The 16135-nt window shown below is 46.1% G+C and overlaps 1 protein-coding gene across 6 annotated transcripts in view; it reads right to left on the reverse strand.

Moving 5' to 3' along the window:
* Positions 1–13985, reverse strand: part of TBC1D1 (TBC1 domain family member 1) — a 192850-nt gene extending 178865 nt beyond the window's left edge. For 2 of the 6 annotated variants that reach the window (XM_074349338.1, XM_074349334.1), the window contains exons 1-2: positions 13359–13910; positions 3253–3750 (exon numbers count right to left, since the gene is read on the reverse strand). In XM_074349338.1, the coding sequence (XP_074205439.1) occupies positions 3253–3669 (417 nt within the window). In that variant the 5' untranslated portion in view covers positions 3670–3750; positions 13359–13910. Of the gene's footprint in view, positions 1–3252; positions 3751–13358 lie in introns of all 6 variants that reach the window. The other 4 variants (XM_074349337.1, XM_074349351.1, XM_074349348.1 and 1 more) reach the window with 4 other exon arrangements.
* Positions 13986–16135: the final 2150 nt, after the last annotated feature.

Raw genomic sequence — 16135 nt, forward strand, 5'->3', positions numbered from 1 at the left:
CTAGACGTGAAAGAGATTTGGAAAAAGAAAAACCAAGCAAACAAAAAGTCAAATGATGCCACTCTTGTCACTTAATTCAGGGAGAAAATACAGTTATTTTTCACACACAAAAAAATTTATGCTGACCCGTCAGGGTTTATTGTTTTTGTTTTTTGTTTTGTTTTGGGGGGGAAGTAATTAGGTTTATTTCTTTCTTTATTTTTAGAGGAGGTACTGGGGATTGAACCCAGGACCTCATGCATGCTAAGCATGTGCTCTACCACTTGAGCTATCCCCCACCCCCTATTATTTTTGTTTTTAATAAATTTAAATGTCTTTAAATTTAATACCTTTAAATGTCCCAGTTTGAATTTCTAATACAATAGAATTAGAAATTTCTAACACAGTAAGTATGACTAGATACTTACTGAATAGATAACCTACATTAACACTTTTGGGGATCCTCAATAATTTTTAAGAGAGAAAAGGGGTCTTCAGATCAGAAGTTTGAGATGCTGCCCTAATGTATTTTGATCATGGAAGCCGTTCTCTGCGGAACACCTTGAGTGTATCCATAGAACATATAATGGGAAACACAATCTCATGTTGTGCTTATAAAACACCTCTCTGTGCCTCTTCTTCCCAGACCTTCTTCAATAAGTTAATTCACATGCTGTTCAAAGGGTTTCATCTCACACAGTAGTTTTGAGCTTGTGACCCTGGCAGTAAATGCATATATCTCCTCTGGCAAACGTGGTTGGATACCGAGCTCATCTCGTTAAAACAAGCCTTAACCTGCAGAATTATTTCACTGAGCAAATGCTACAGTCATGAGAAACGACGACACAGGTTAGGGTGTCCCAAGAACATAAAAGATATCATGCCAGCTAGAATCAGAGCCAATCTGGTTTACCATTCAGTTTCCAACAACAAGAGAATCGCTGATTGAGGTGCTTGTGTTACAAATTACTCTTATAAAACGGACAGGATGACAGCAACTGATTACTCTAAGTACTGGCAATTTGTGTTTATAAAAACTGTATGCAAGCCAGAAATAACCTAAGAACTGATTCATCTTTCTACCGTGGCTTTTTAGAATACAGAATGAGGCCAAATCTCTATTTTCAGCATGACTGGAAGCCCCAGTTCCAGAATTTGGTTATAAATCTCTCCTTCCTGTCAGGTAGCTCAGTGACTGGCCAGAAGCCTGATCTCGGATGGCTGTAAAAGATTTGGGAGAGAGTCGAAAGCGTAAAGTGCTGAACGACTATTCCATGCAGAACTCTCCCCAAGGAAACTCAGTCCTTACATAGAGCTGGCGTGGAGTACAGTCTGTTCAGTCCTCTAATTTTCATCCTGGAATTTGCCCAAATAAGAGCAACAACCGTTAAGTTTACTTACGCAGTTTTTTAAGTGTCTAGTTTATAAAAACATTGCTCAGAGATGACCCGGATCTCATCCTGAGAGCTGAAGACATGCTTCTTGGTCTCTTTTTCTTCTAAGATTTGAAGGTTAATTAGCATATAATTTGCTTCCAGTAAAACTTTCTTTAATGAAAAGTTTTTACAGCCAGAAATGCTTACTGGTTTCAGGTGCCATTCTAGTTTATTTAGCCCTCCCAACAACTCTACGAGATAGAGACTATAATTAGCCCCATTTTACAGATGAGGAAACAAGCTCAGTGTTGCCTGAGGCCACCCAGTTTACAGGTGGCAGACAGGACTGGAATCCTGGAGTGAGTCCCTCTGAAGCTCCAAACTGGAATGCTATCCCGCCTGAGATGCAGGAACAATAACATCAAACGACTTCCAATAAGAAGATACCCAATTCTGTGTGTACAATAGTGGTTTTAATCTCCAGATGAGCCATTATTTCAAAAAGCCTTCCTTACAGTCCAGCGTGTTAGACTCCATACTCTGCCCTCCCGTCACGCCGCCCGGTCCACAGACCATGTGGTATTTACCTGCTGACACTGCTGCCTTCATTCTGGCCTGTACTACATCCTCCCACCCAGGACCTGGAGCAGCAACCACTGAAGGAATGAGTGAAAGAACCAAGGAATGAACAAACAAAAGTGAATCTCCACAAATCTATTTAGTCACCGAGAACTTTCATTTCCAAATGAGGTTCATGCACCCTGGACGGTGTGCAAAAAAAGCCCCAGCGGGATGAGGGGGAAAACATTAGCACTTGTCTACTTACTGGCACCTACCACCAGAATCAGCATTGGCAGCCTCAGAGTCCTGCGTGTCCTGAGTGTGGCAGATAGCCACACAGGCACACCAGACACTCAGGCCTAGCGCTGGCTTCCTCAGGCCCCGGGGTTAGCAGTGAGGCCCCCACCTGCTTGCTCGCTTTCTGTAGTCTGTACCCGATCGCGGTCAACATGGGCCCAATGCAGAAAGGGGCTGTCGAGATTACATTTTCAATTGTATCTAAACTAACCCTCCCTCACAAAACAGCCAAGTGGCTTGAATGAGTTCTGCACAGAACTGCAAAAACACATGCTAACAACAGTACAAGCACAAATAAACATAGAGCTGACAATATTTCTACCGTTTCTCGTATAACATTTTTCTCAGCCATGTCATTAGATATAACAATAATAAGCTAATCACATCAGACATGAAGTTGACCAAAAACCCCCCCCCAAAACCTGAAAGTTTCAAAGCTTAGATTCATATCCACTATTTTTACCAATGGTCTCTGCCTAAGTGAACATTACACCTTGGGAAACTGGCTAATAATATTCTTATCATAAATGTATTTTTGTTAACAAAATTAAAAACGTAGAGCTCGCTGATATAGGAGTTTTCTACTCAGAGTGCCATCTGCACAGAAGCAGTACCAGTATCTCCTGGCAGCTTGTTAGAAATGCAGTCTCAGGGTTCATCCCAGACCTACTGGATCAGAATTTGCATTTTAACAAGACCCCCAGGGGAGTCCTGGGCACAATTCTGTTTGAGAAGCACTCTTTTAGAACACACACCTTAAATGAGCTGAATCCTACTAGTTCAGCTCTTCGGTATAAGTTTAGAAAGATTTCTCTGTTGAATTTTGGGCCTCCTACATTTTTCATTTTAATATCTGTTATCAAATGTTCTTCAAGACTATAGAGCAACCCTCCCCATAAACCAAAACTCCAGTGACATAATCTATGTTTAGCTGCAGCCTTAGCTTTCTCTTAATTCCAAGATACTTAAACGTTCGGACCCTGTGCAACAAAAGCCATCCAGCCACACCTTCACCCTTTGGATCCCCACCTCCACTTACTTTTGTTTGATCGTCGGCTTTGAACACGTAGCAGATACTCTGCTGATGGGCTGCCTTGTCTTTAATCAGACAAGCAAAATAACTTGGGTCGTGACTGTTATGGATCAGTTTGTGAACGTGCTGAGGCTTACACTCGAAGATGCTGGAGCAGATCAGCGGGTCCCACTGTTGACTCTTCCCCGGCTCAGGCTCACATCTCAGTCCAGAGGGCGAAACAGCAAGGCGGACTTGCTTGGTACCAGGCTCCTTTCTGGAGGACTGCCCGCTGAGCCTCCGCACCTCCGCCACGACCCAAGGCAGCATGGGCATGGTGGTCAGAGAGTGCACCGCCAGGGAGCCCACCAGCTGGAGGCCGAAGTCCACCGAGGCATCAGTAGGAAACAGATGTTTCCTCGCTGTGAACGTTATCGGTTCCATGTTGGGAAACTCGGCCAAACGCTGCCACTGTTTTCTATTCTAGACCAAGCTATCTATTTTACATGCTTCTGATGCAGAATCCTGCAGGGGAAAAACAGAGGCATTAGAATTTAATGAAGTCACCGCAATAGCTACTTTCGAAGAGTTACTATTTCAGAAGAGCTTAAGAGTCTGAAACCCAAATAGAGGAAGAAATGGATATTAGTTCAAATAAGCTGCTCGGCCGAGAGCTTCCTTGAAATTGTACTACATATAAAGCCTGAAAACGCCGTAAGCGTCACACTCACTATGGGTTACAAAGGTCCCACCGGGTGGCTCCTGGTGAACGTTAAGTCTCTTAGAGTCAACAAGGGCAAGCCCCACAGAAACAACAGGCTGCTGCTTGGACAGCTTTATCCCCCCTGCTGTGTTATTTTACATGTATTTCGAGGAATTTTTTTTAAGATGATCAAATTAAGTACTGGTGGCTCCCCCCACCCCCGCCAAAAGTAATCTTGTGAGAAAAAGTATCAGCTGTCTGTCATCATAGTCTACTGAACCAGAGCAGTTTTCAACAACGGACCTTATCACTCCTGATACCACTTTAGACGTAAAAGGCTTTCCCCGTGACGTAGCCAGAGGTTCTGAATCACGAATTCAAATTCCATTAATGTGTTCTTGGCGACTGTTATGTTCCAAACACCATCATAAATACTGCTTTGTTTCACTCATGTATATGAATCATCATCTCAACACCTTGCCTCTCCTCATCGACAGAGGGCGTTGCCAGTACTAGACTCACACTCACCCAGTGGGTAATCCTCCCTTCTCTCTGCGTGACTTTCGACAACCACGTTTGATGTTTCCCATCGCCCTCCTGTTCCATCAATGGCAAAACCTTTCTGCCCAGAGCTGAGTTGGCTACAGGATCTCAGGCCCTAACCTGTACTCACCTGTTCCCTGGACCTTCATTCTCTTGTGTGTTCCCTGAGCGTATATATACACATGCTTCAAGAAGTTCTGTGAAGACAGGGCCTGCATCTTCTTTGTCAGTGTATCCCCAATCCCCAACAGGCCCCATAAATATGATAAAGAGTGAATGAAGTCTCTCCCACCCCTGCAAAAAAAAAACAGATATCTTCCCTTGACCTCAAACCTCCCCCGGCCCCAACTCTTCCTTCCCTGCACAACTGCCTTCCAGGTAAAGTCTACACTTGCCGTCTCCACTTCCTCCTGCCCCTCCACAATCTGGATTGTGACTAGAAGCAGTTGCTCCCGTTCAAAGGTCGCCCACATCCTCTGGTTGTGAAATCCAAACGGCGCTTTTTAGTCCTTAGCTGTCTTGTCCCTTCTGATCAGCTTCTCACCATGGACCACACCGTCCTGCTTGAGACTCTCCTGGTTCTCTTCTTACCGCTCTGGTTGCTTCTTTTCAGTTCCTTCTACCCCTGCTTGACTCTGTCCTCTCCCCTCATCCCACCTGCTCCCTTCGGACAATTTCACCCAGTCTCATGGTGTCAGCAACCACCTCTGATACTCCTGCTGCCACTGAGGACAGCTTCCATTTCACTGAGTGCCAGGCACTTTGCACCTGTTATCTCATTTCATCTTCATAACAACCTTCATCTCTAACCTCAGTGCCAGTTAGAGACTATTATTATTATTGCCATTTTTATGACCTAGGAAACTGAGGCCTTGAGAGTGGGAGTTGCTTGTCACAAGTGATTTGAGTTTTCACCTGATTCTCAAACTGCTCTCTTGAATGCTGCACAAGAATGCATCTACCACAAACGCCCTGATGATTCCCACATGTCTGTCTCCTTCCTGAGCTCCAGGTCGGCAGAGACCATTAAATATTTCTATCTGGATCACCTATCCAGATAGCACCTCGGCCTCAATTTAGTCATTTTAAAACTCACTCAGTCTCACCTCCCTCCTTTCCAGAGGTTCTCTGCCTTCCTATGAGCTACATCTCCGTGAACAGTATCACCATTTATTTTATTGGCCAAGTCAAAAGCCAAGGAGTCCTTGCTGTAACTGAATGTTTGGTCTGATCTCCCTTCATTCATATGCTGGTATCCTAATCCCCAGTGTGATGGTATTTGGAGGTGGAGCCTCTTGGAGGTGGTTAGGTAATGAGGGTGGAACTCACACACACAGGATTAATGCTTTCGTCAGAGAGACCCAGAGAGCCCACCTACCCTCTACCACAAGAGCACACAGGGAAAAGGTGGCGGTCTATGAACATCACAGATGCTGCCTCCGCCAGCATCTGGGTCCTGGGCTTCCCACCCTCCAGAACTGTAAGAAATAAGTTCCGTTGTTCATAAACTACCCAGTCTATTCTGTGATATTCAGCAGCCCGAATGGACTAAGATAGTCACTCTGATGCCTTCCTCATCCTATCACTACTTCTAAACTGCTTTACATCTAAATAGAGCTTATCTTTCCTCAGCTGTTGAAAAAGTGGCCAACCTTCAATCCAGCCTTCACATATTTGCTAGAGTAATTCAACCCACACACAAAATTGATCATGTCACTCCTCTGCTAAAATTCCTTAGTAACAGCCCCTATAAAATCTAAACTCTTGGCAGAGAGTAGGGGTCATAGAGCTCAAAGGTAGAGTGCATGCTTAGCATGCATGAGGCCCTGGGTTCAATCCCCAGTACCTCCATTAAAAAAAAAAAAACACCTAAAATCTTCTACACAGCATATGTGATCTCTTCCGAATCTGGTCCTGTCTCTCTCACCAACTTCATATCTTTCATGCACCTTTCGGTTCTGGAGATGATAAGTAACTAGGTATTGTTCCCCATGTGAGATGTGATTTCTCATGCCTCTGTGCCACAGTGCATTCTGTTCCTCTCTGCTAGGAACACAGTGCCTGTCACAAACTGTAAAGGGCCTGCAACTATATCCTACTTGCAAGCTAACTAGTTAGTCAGCCACAAGTAAGCCTGGGGGTCAGAGACAAAGGACAATTTATTACTCAGAGCAATAGCAATTTTTGCTGGTTCCCTGACCCTCCGTTCCCACGGGCCAGATGACACCTGTATCCACAGTGGGTTACAGGAGAGGCACCTGAGTTTTAGAAGCCTGAATATTTCATACTGGGGAGTAAGCATGTCCATCCTTCACTCCAGAGAGAGATACTTTCTATCCTCCATGGCTGTTTGCTATCAGAAAAAAAAAGAAATTGAAAAGGTAGTCCAGAGCAAAGGAGTCAGTGCCTCTGCTCAGAAAACGTGTAGAAACATGAAGAACCCAAGGAGACTCTCCCCATGACCCTCACTTTCGCCCTCTAACCTAATCCCAACTCATGCACAAGTCCTAGTTCAAGCAACTATCGCCTCTTTCTTCCAAGGTGATGTAGGGCATCCATCACCACGTCCTCCTTCACTTTGCACCTAATCATCATATTTATTTTAAGAAAGTTTGAATAGGTGTCCCTCAACAAGTCTGTAAGCTTCGTAAACTCAAAAAGTTTAGGGTTTCTAAAAACAGTATTCAAATTCTAAACCTCTTTTGAACTAGAACTGAAGTCTATTTACTCTGTATTTTTCTAGATGTTATACATGCATATGTGCTGAGTAAATTTTTATAATGTAATTTGAATGTAGTTAAGACCTAATTTTTTATTTTAAACGTTCAGAAGTTCAGAAATAAGCCCATACTGTATTTAGAGCACTAATGTATTTCATGAAAGTGTATTCCTGTCTCTTTTCCTTTAAAGTGTAGCTTCTCTTGATGATGAAAACAGACTTGAAGTTCATATAACCCCATAAATGATGGGCTCTCTCGCTCCTTTTTTCTCTCTCTCACCTACAGGTGAAAGCGGCATTATGTCTAGCTCAACTTCCACTCCTGTAACTGAATCTCTTTCAAGTTCTAACCGATGACAGCTGCTAATCCCAAGACATGTTTAAAGAAGCACTAGAATTATTACAAAGGAAGACCCAAGATCTATCAATTAGTGTAGCTGAAAGCAGTTATTAATTTGGTGGCAACAAGTGTAGCAGAATTACTTTCAGTTTTCTTGTAAGGGAATATATACATAGTGCAAAAAAATTACACAATTTAGCAACAATAAAACATAAGATGCATGAAGCAAAAAAAAAAATTAAACAACTTTGTCATTTCGATCATTTGGTAAATAATCAGTGATCAAATTAGTTTTGCCATTTCACTGACAAAACTAACTGAATGTCTCAAGTTTTCACTTTTCAACCAGCTGGGGTACATCTTAGTTTCTCTGTAAAAAGTAGATTGGACTTTAACACTGTTAACAAGGTATCAAATAATAAGTTCTACTTCAGACATAGCCATCATTATTTATAAGCAATTCAGATTCTGCTGATGTAAGATTCATGGTAACTTAGACTAGGTGAGTAACTGTTCACATTACTGTTCAATAAAGATTTCCATGAAACAGAAGAACTATTCACACAATACTAACAAACCATCAGGTTATTTCTTAAGCCATCTCGATCCACATCATTTGCACAAAACCTGTGACCATCTTTAAGCCCCAGGTAGAACTACCTACCTCATACCTCAGTATGAAATACTATGATCTGTTATTCCACTGGGCTTCTGGTCGTGTTCTCAACAGCAGACTCATTTGTGCCCAAGTCCTACCCCTTACAGAGACTGTCTGTATTCTACACAGCTCCTACCTACCACAGCCCACAAACATGGTAGGGCCCAAAACACAAAGGTACCTTTTTTTTTTTTTCTAGAACAGTTCCAATAATCTTGTCAGTGAGACCTGCTATGCTCTATAACTCTTGAAGCATGCACCTACAATCACAAAATTTTAAAGCTAGAAAGGTCCTTTCTAGCCACTCAGAAATTTCCCTCATACATGAAATGAGGAAAGTGGAGAAATTAAATGGCTTGTCCAAGTTTGGTGACAGAATTAGGACAGTCAAAGCCCCTGACTCCCATCCAAGTGCTGCAAAGAATTTCAGTCTTCTTATGAAAACACTTTCGACTGCGAAGTTGAGAAACCAAGTTACTTCTCCAAATCTCAAGTTTATTCTTATAAGAGAATGGAACAAGATCATCCCCAAGCTTTCGTCTGTCTCTAAAATCTGGAGAATCTCATTTTCATAATGTATAACACCAAATGTCCCTGACATTGTGTGGGGATAGAAAGCTGCTCTTGCCTTCCCTTCAAGAACATAAACGTGGGAGACGTACATGAAGAAAGGATGGGATTTATCAATCAGGAAGCAAGAGAGGTGATGGTGGGAGTTAGTTGGCCGCCCCTGGAAACTTCTCTCTTCCCAGCCCCCCTCCACTCCCTCCCAGCAAACCACAGGCAGGAGGATGGGGACTTTCCAGTAGCTAACAACACTGCAGCCCCAGCAGATTCAGCCCTCACTCCTCAGAAAGCTTCTGGGAGGGGAGAAGGGAGAGAGAGAAGGATGAAGGCAGGGCTGTTGGAAGCTTCTGGCTCCAGGCCAGGTTGGGAACCAGTCAATACTGATTAGCTGTCAGGTACCTGCAGAATGGGCAGGGAATCCCTGGGTGGCCACTTACTTCCTCTTGAGAATCAATGGCTTAATTTTCCTGTTCTTTACCCCAGATAGAATAGGCATGCAGCTGAACAGGATTATTCGGCCACCAGAATACTCTGATCTCGTGCAATGAGCTCATTGGCTGGGCTCAAATATTTGTCCACTTCCTGCATGGAGAGTCCCACCCCATCAGAGCAAGGTGCTGCTCACCCAGGAATCACCCACAGGTCCCAAAGATCTTTAGAGCAGTTGGCTGTTTCACCATCACATGGAGCTCCTGGAGCCAGTGGTCCTGGCCTTTTCATCATCAAGGATGTTCCAGTACCAGGGTGTGCCTCTCTAATTTGGCACATAAAGTAATGATGTTTTGAATGATTTCCTTCCTTTATAAATCAGAGCTCATTCAAGCCTAGTCCTCTACAATGCCACCATCACTTCGTGTACTCTCTTCTACTGCACTGCATGGGATAAAAGGGGTGGGGGCGGGAGGTCCTCCAGGGACTATGTATTACCATACCTGAATAAGGACTATTATGGACTGTAATTATCCTTATCAGCTCCAATTTAAAGATGAGAGATGAGAAGGAGGTTGCTGGCACAGAGAAGGGAGGTCATTTGCCCAAGGTCATATAGCAGAGTGGCAGAACCGGGATTTGAGCCCAGGTCCTTCCACTCCATTGTTCGTGTCTGCTCTTAGCCACTCTGCCAGAGGAATACCTATTGACCAGCTACCTCTTCTTGGACATTACACATATGATCTTCTGTGATCTTACAACTCTGACAAGAGTTTTTAAATCATCCCCATTTTACAGAAGGTCCTCTTGCCAGTAAATGGTGAAGGCAGGATCTGAATCCAGACCTGCCTTGTGCCCAAATTTCTCTTCTTTGCAATATAACAATCTCTCTAGATGGGAGTAACTCTAAAATATCTTTCTAGTGGATTAGCTGGGTTGTTTTTCAACCTAGATTTTGTGTCAGTAATCTAAATCTAGTGTCAAAGTTTTACGGTAACAGTGTAGAACAAATAAATATAATAACAGTAATAAGTAATATATCTTGAGTGCTCACTATGTGCCAAGCACTGTTCTAAGCACTTTACAGGTATAAATTAATTAAGTTTGACAACAATCCCATAAGTGCTTACCCTCTTTGTAAGTTTAGATTCACTGATCACATATAATGTGTTGTTAAATGGGTACATTCTTTTTTTTTAAGAGAAAAAAATAGCTGCTGCTTGTCTCACAGGAAATAGGTACATTTAAAATTAAGAACATCTTTGTTGGTGTTAAAACATATTTCCTGTATTCTGCACAGCTTCACTGAAACCAAAGTGTTAAGAATATTTCATATGCCCCAAATGTGACAAATCTTTCTCCAAACATCTGAAACCTGAAAAGGGACACATTGCCCTTAAATCTAAGAACCCACCAAATGGAAATCTTGTCTTGAAAATGTCAAAAAAAAAAAAAAAAACCCTTGAAGATGGAAAACTTCATGTCTTTTGTGAGGAAGCTGGTTTCAAAATGTTTTTATTGGAATGTGGGGTTGGAAGGGAAGACGTGAAGATAAAAGTCGGCAAAGGCATTTATAATTTGCACCGCAAACCTAAATCCTGTGCCATCACCAGAGGGCTACAGACCCAACACACCTTGGCTTCTGTGTTTAATGAATGGATTCTGCTTCCCCAAGTTTTAATGACCAGGGAAAGAAAAGGATACGCGTCAAGTATGGGGATGAATGTGGCTATTAAATCTGAGAAAGGCAGCACAGTGGACAGGAAAAAGGGCAAAGCAAACTATGCCAAGGCACCCACACATAAGCATACATACTTAAGTCCTCAAATGGACTGACATACAGGCTAGATCCTCTGGGGAATCTGAAGAGGGAAGACCTGGGACCCTCAGGCAAATGCTGTGAAAAGAGTTAAAGGGGCCTGAGGGAGCTGACATTTTGTGAGATAAAATTAAAAGCACAAAGACAGAATCCACAGGCAGGCATCCTTACTCTGGGTGCTGTGATTAGAGATGCTGGGGGACAGGTAAGCGCCATGCTGCTTAGTGCAACCCGTAGTACTTCCTAGAAGTTCCTAGAAGATCTGGGTCTGAAAGGAGTGGCCTACCCACACGTGGCTATGCACGGGGTACATCTAATTGCTACTGCAGCCTTTCTGGTGAAGGTCGCCTCCTAGAGAAGTGGGACACAGGTATTGCCAACAGCTGAATAATAAGGGAGGAGGGGCAAACTGAATTATTTCTTCAGAATCGCCCTTGCTTCCTCAAACCATCTGGTACTATGACAAACCAGGTCGTATGGGTAAAAGGTCAACGCTGACATACCATCAGTGAAAGGGGAAATCTCCAAAGATAATGGTAGTCTAAGAAGAGACTTTCATTTGCAAAACCTTACTTTGATGTTAACAATTACAACTACAGTGAATTTCCCCGTTTTACTGGTTTGCAAGTGGCTGGACATATCCACATGAAGGCATTTATTTTAATTGTCACTTGATGATTTCATTTACTGCTTTGAGCCACACTTAGTCCCTTTTCCATCTCCTTGCACTCAATTGATAGTCTCAGGATGCTCCCCTGTGTTCACTGCAGAAATTGGCCCCTAAACATTTCACACGGCGCCCTTTAATCCACAGCTCTGCTCACTACCCTGTTGTTCATGCTTTGTCAATGAGTACTTAACAGAGAAGTCTGGAGAGCAAGCACTTTTTAAGGTCTTATTTCCCTGTAACTTGGTAGGAAGAAAAAGAAACAGGCAGATTCAAGACTGCAATAGCTTTCGATTTCAAACAGTTGGAAAAACATTTGTTTACAAAAGCAGTCAATCCTATTTTACACAAATTTTTTCATGCAATGTCCTTATTCCTTTAGACAGTCTTCAAGGTTCCTAGGAAGGAGCTCATAATGAGGCAAGCCTCCTCCCCAAGCAAGTGAAGCCATCTCAACTCTAGCAAAAGGTGCAGAACTCACCTGCTTCAGGGTCCCCTAAGCCAAGATGGTAACAGAACTGAAGTCTTTAGAAACACCAAGGGCCATTCTGCAGGGCGGATTCTCAGCCTCTTGGAACAGCTCTGGGTTTATTCTTCCTCTCAACCCCTCCCACCCCCAGCAGGCGCCCTACGCACATCAGAACACAGAGGGGGCCAGGCTTCCACTCCCCCCAATCCTATCTGGAACCTGGGGAAGAGAATGAATTTCTGCCTTCCCAAAGAAAGCATTTTTATCAAGGCCTCTGCAGTTCAAAGCAAGTACAGAGCAAAAAGTTTAGAAGTTTGGACTTGTAGAGATAGCTGAGTTTTTTGGATGTGGCCCATTTAAACCAGGTCATTTTAAAATGTTCTTTCAAAGTCTGATTATATTAATAACTGAAATCATCCAATCATCTAAAAGGAAGAAGGAGAGATCCATGAAGTGATGCCCACCCATTAATGTAGGACACTCTGAAAATTAAACTTCGGTGGTAGGAACAATCATCACTTTCAATTTCTTCTCCTTTTTAAGTAACTCCCAGAGAATAATCTATTTTAAATGAAATCACAACAGGTAAAGCCGCCTCTATGTGGATTTCAAAGAAAATGAAACTGTTTTAAAAATCCGCACACACAACAATGTGCGGCCAAGTTTGAGGGGTCTCATAATCACAGAGCGATCAGGAAGCTGCTAGAAACAATTAAGCAGGGTTTCAAAATGACTGGTACAGGATGTGCCCATAGAAAGAAATGTTGCGCGCACTGGTGGAGCTGACAAAATTGCTACTGCAAAGTACCCTGAACTTTTAAAGGGTGGCTTGGGGTCACTCTGATCGCCCTCACTTGATCTGGTCGCCTTGCAAACACACTAGCCCTAGAGATATTTGGCGGGAGGGGGGGAGGGGTGATGCGAGGACTGCGAGCAGGAGTGGAGGGCGGGGCAGAGGGAGGGCGCCCACCGGAGTGCCTGGGTCGTTCTGAACTTGAAGGTTTCGCTTTCGTCCAAGTAGGAGACAACGAGATGACAATGAACTTCCTCCCCCGCGAGCCCCGTGCAAGTCAAGGACAGCAGGGAAGCCCCAGGACCGCCCGATTCCCGCTTCTCCCCGGGCAGGGGAGCGCAAGGGCCTTCTGGGGGTGGGGGGCAGCCAGGATGCCCTGGGAGGAGGCGGTGGGGTGGCGTGGGCGAGGCCCCAGAAAGCGCCTACCTGTACCGCGGCGCGCTCAGAGCGCGGGGCCCGGCCGGGGCGCGCAGGTGCTCGGGGGCAGCCCGGGGAAGGCCTGGGCGGGCGGGGCCCGCATCGTGCCGGGCCGGCTGCGCTTTTCCCGCCGCGGGGAGCCGAGAGGGCTCCCGCCTCTCCTCCACCCAGCCGAGGACACGGCGGATCCCGCGGCGGCGGCGGCAGCAACAGGCACCAGGGCGCGGGGACGGCGGCGGCGGTAGCGGCGGCGGCGGAGGAGGAGGTGTCTGCGCGCGGCTCGCGTTTCCTCCTCCCCGGCAGGGCGAGCGCTGGGGAGGTGAGGGGAGGGCAGAACCCTGGATCTCCCAACTCGGTCCCCAGGGACTTAAGAAGGGGACACGATGCCCCCTCCCTCCCCACTGCGCCGTGTGACTCTGCTCCAGCTGCATGGCTGGGACAGGCGAGTCACACGCGGGCAACAGCTGCTGCAGTGCGGGTCCGCCGCGGCCTCCCTCCCCTCCCTGCCTCTCCCCTTCCCGGCGGTCCATCCTCAGCCCCCCTCTGGGCCTCCAGCCCCGACCCGGGAGAGGGTGTCCGGGACGCCGCCCCACCCAGCCCCAGCGCAGGGTCCTGGCCCGCCGAACCCCTCGGGCCCCGAGGCCCCGCGCGTGATTAAGGCCCTCACGGGGTGATGTGCGGTCGCACACCCTGTCCCCGGTGGCCTATTTATAGCAGGTGGCACTGCCCGCCGCGCTCTCGGCCTGCGGGGCTCTCAGCAGGTGGCACAGCCAGCCCGCTCTTCGCTCCCTCGCGGTAGCCTCGCCTCATCTTCACTCTAGCCTTCTCTCTCCGAAATGGACAGAGTGAAAACTGCAGGGAACACAGGAAGGCGACCAAGCCACCTGGCTCTCCCCCGCATCACCTCTTCTTCCTGTCCTAGGGTTGGATAATGGCAGGGAGTGAATTGAGGCACGGACATCTTATGGGGCGCTGGTAGGCAAGATTGGAAAAGCAGAGACTCGGGGAGCAGCGAAGGCTGAAGTGTCTTCCCCTACTAACCAGCAGTAAACCCCATTTCTGAACAACTGCCGGAGTGACGCAGGGGCTAGTTTGGGCGCTTTTTCCGTCCCTTCTGGTCCAGGGCGCGCGCACCCACCCCCCCACCCCGACCTCCGGAGGTAGGGAGGGGGAAATTTGAGGAAAGTCGGGGGGCTTAGCACCATCTCCAGACACGGATGAGCAGGGAGGGGAGAGCAGGAAGACGGAGATGGACTGGGGAGCTGGGGGGAGGGGGGCGGCGGGGGGACGGCAGCAGAAGGGGACAGCATCTTTCAGTATTTTTTACTTAGTGTATCTGGAGGCTGACTTTAGGGAAGTGGCTGAGTTTGAGGGTTGGACGTGAACCCAAATCCCAATTCCACCACTGAATTGGCTTAGGCAAGCTACTGGACCTCTGGTCTTCATTCTTTTACCTATAAGATGGGACCAATACATGCTGTATAGGACCATTGTGAGGATACAGTGGAAAAGTGCTTAGCACAGTGGCACATCTATGGACCTTAACTAGTGGCAGCAGCTATTGTTACCGTGGCTCAGGAGGCAAATAGAGGCTCAAGGTTCTCCCCTCCCTCCTCTCCCCTGCCTCCCCCTCCCCCCACCCCTCCCTGAAGGAACAGTGCGTTCCTAGAAGCTGAGGAGGCTCTTGGAGACTGTTAAGAGTGGGAATGCCTGGTTCTATTCCTCTGAATGCTCACATCCAGGGGAGTTATATTTAAGTGGGACAGAAAAGTTTTATCCACAGCTTGATTTAAAACTCATAATATTGATAGCTCTTATTCATTGAAAGGCTAGTCTCTTTGAGGCATTTGTGGTAGGTACTTTACATATTGTCTCTAATCCTCACAAAAACTGCAGAGCAGAGGTAATTAAATCCACTTGACTAATGAGGAAACAAAGAGGTTAGTGCCTCTTGGAGGCCACAGAGCTAGTAGGTTCTGGGACCTCCCAGATCCGAAGCCCCTGACAATGCACTTGCTCTCTGGGTACCGTGTCGCTGTCTTGTAGCACTCAGCTCATTCTTTGTTACAGCACAGTTTTGTGTGTACTTAGCCTCAAGTCTTTTTTAAAACGAGATGAGGAATATATACAGATGGAAATACTCTAATGATGAGAATGCTTACTGGGTTATGGAAATTACTCTTCATGAGATTATAAGACCAGGTAAACCAGTTAAGCCATACTGTTACCGCTTGGCTCACACCATAATTATTCCACATCTTCGTCTCCAACTCACTCATGCGTTCTCAACCCTTCTCTGCAGCAGCCTGCTGAACACACTTACCTCCAGGGTGCGAGGATGGCAAGACGGGCATACTGCCATCCATTTCAGTGACACTCGTAAACTGCCTCTCATCCACGACCTGCCGGAGGGCAGCTGAAACCTAACAACCTTGGTCAAGGCAGGACGCTGTACATAGAACATCCTAGCCAGAACTTCCTCCCTTTGCTTTTCCTCATTAGCCTTCTCCGCTCGCCACTCCACCCACACCCCAGTCCCAGAGTGCAGGAACTCTTAGGCACAGGCAGGCAGCCAGGTGGGTGCTAATCAGATCACAAAAGTAGGAAGTAGGAGGACTGAGGGGCAGAGGCAAGTCTAGACTCCATGTCTCTAGGCTCCATGTTCCTTCCTTCCACCCCACTGCTGGAATCTAGCAAGTTGCAGCTCAGAGAGTTAGCAGCAAATGACCATTTGCCCTGACCTCTAGCCTGACCTAAGTAAGGGCCATGACCTTTTCAGAAGCGGT

The sequence above is a fragment of the Camelus bactrianus genome, chromosome 2 (genome assembly GCF_048773025.1).
Source record: "Camelus bactrianus isolate YW-2024 breed Bactrian camel chromosome 2, ASM4877302v1, whole genome shotgun sequence".
NCBI lineage: Eukaryota > Metazoa > Chordata > Mammalia > Artiodactyla > Camelidae > Camelus > Camelus bactrianus.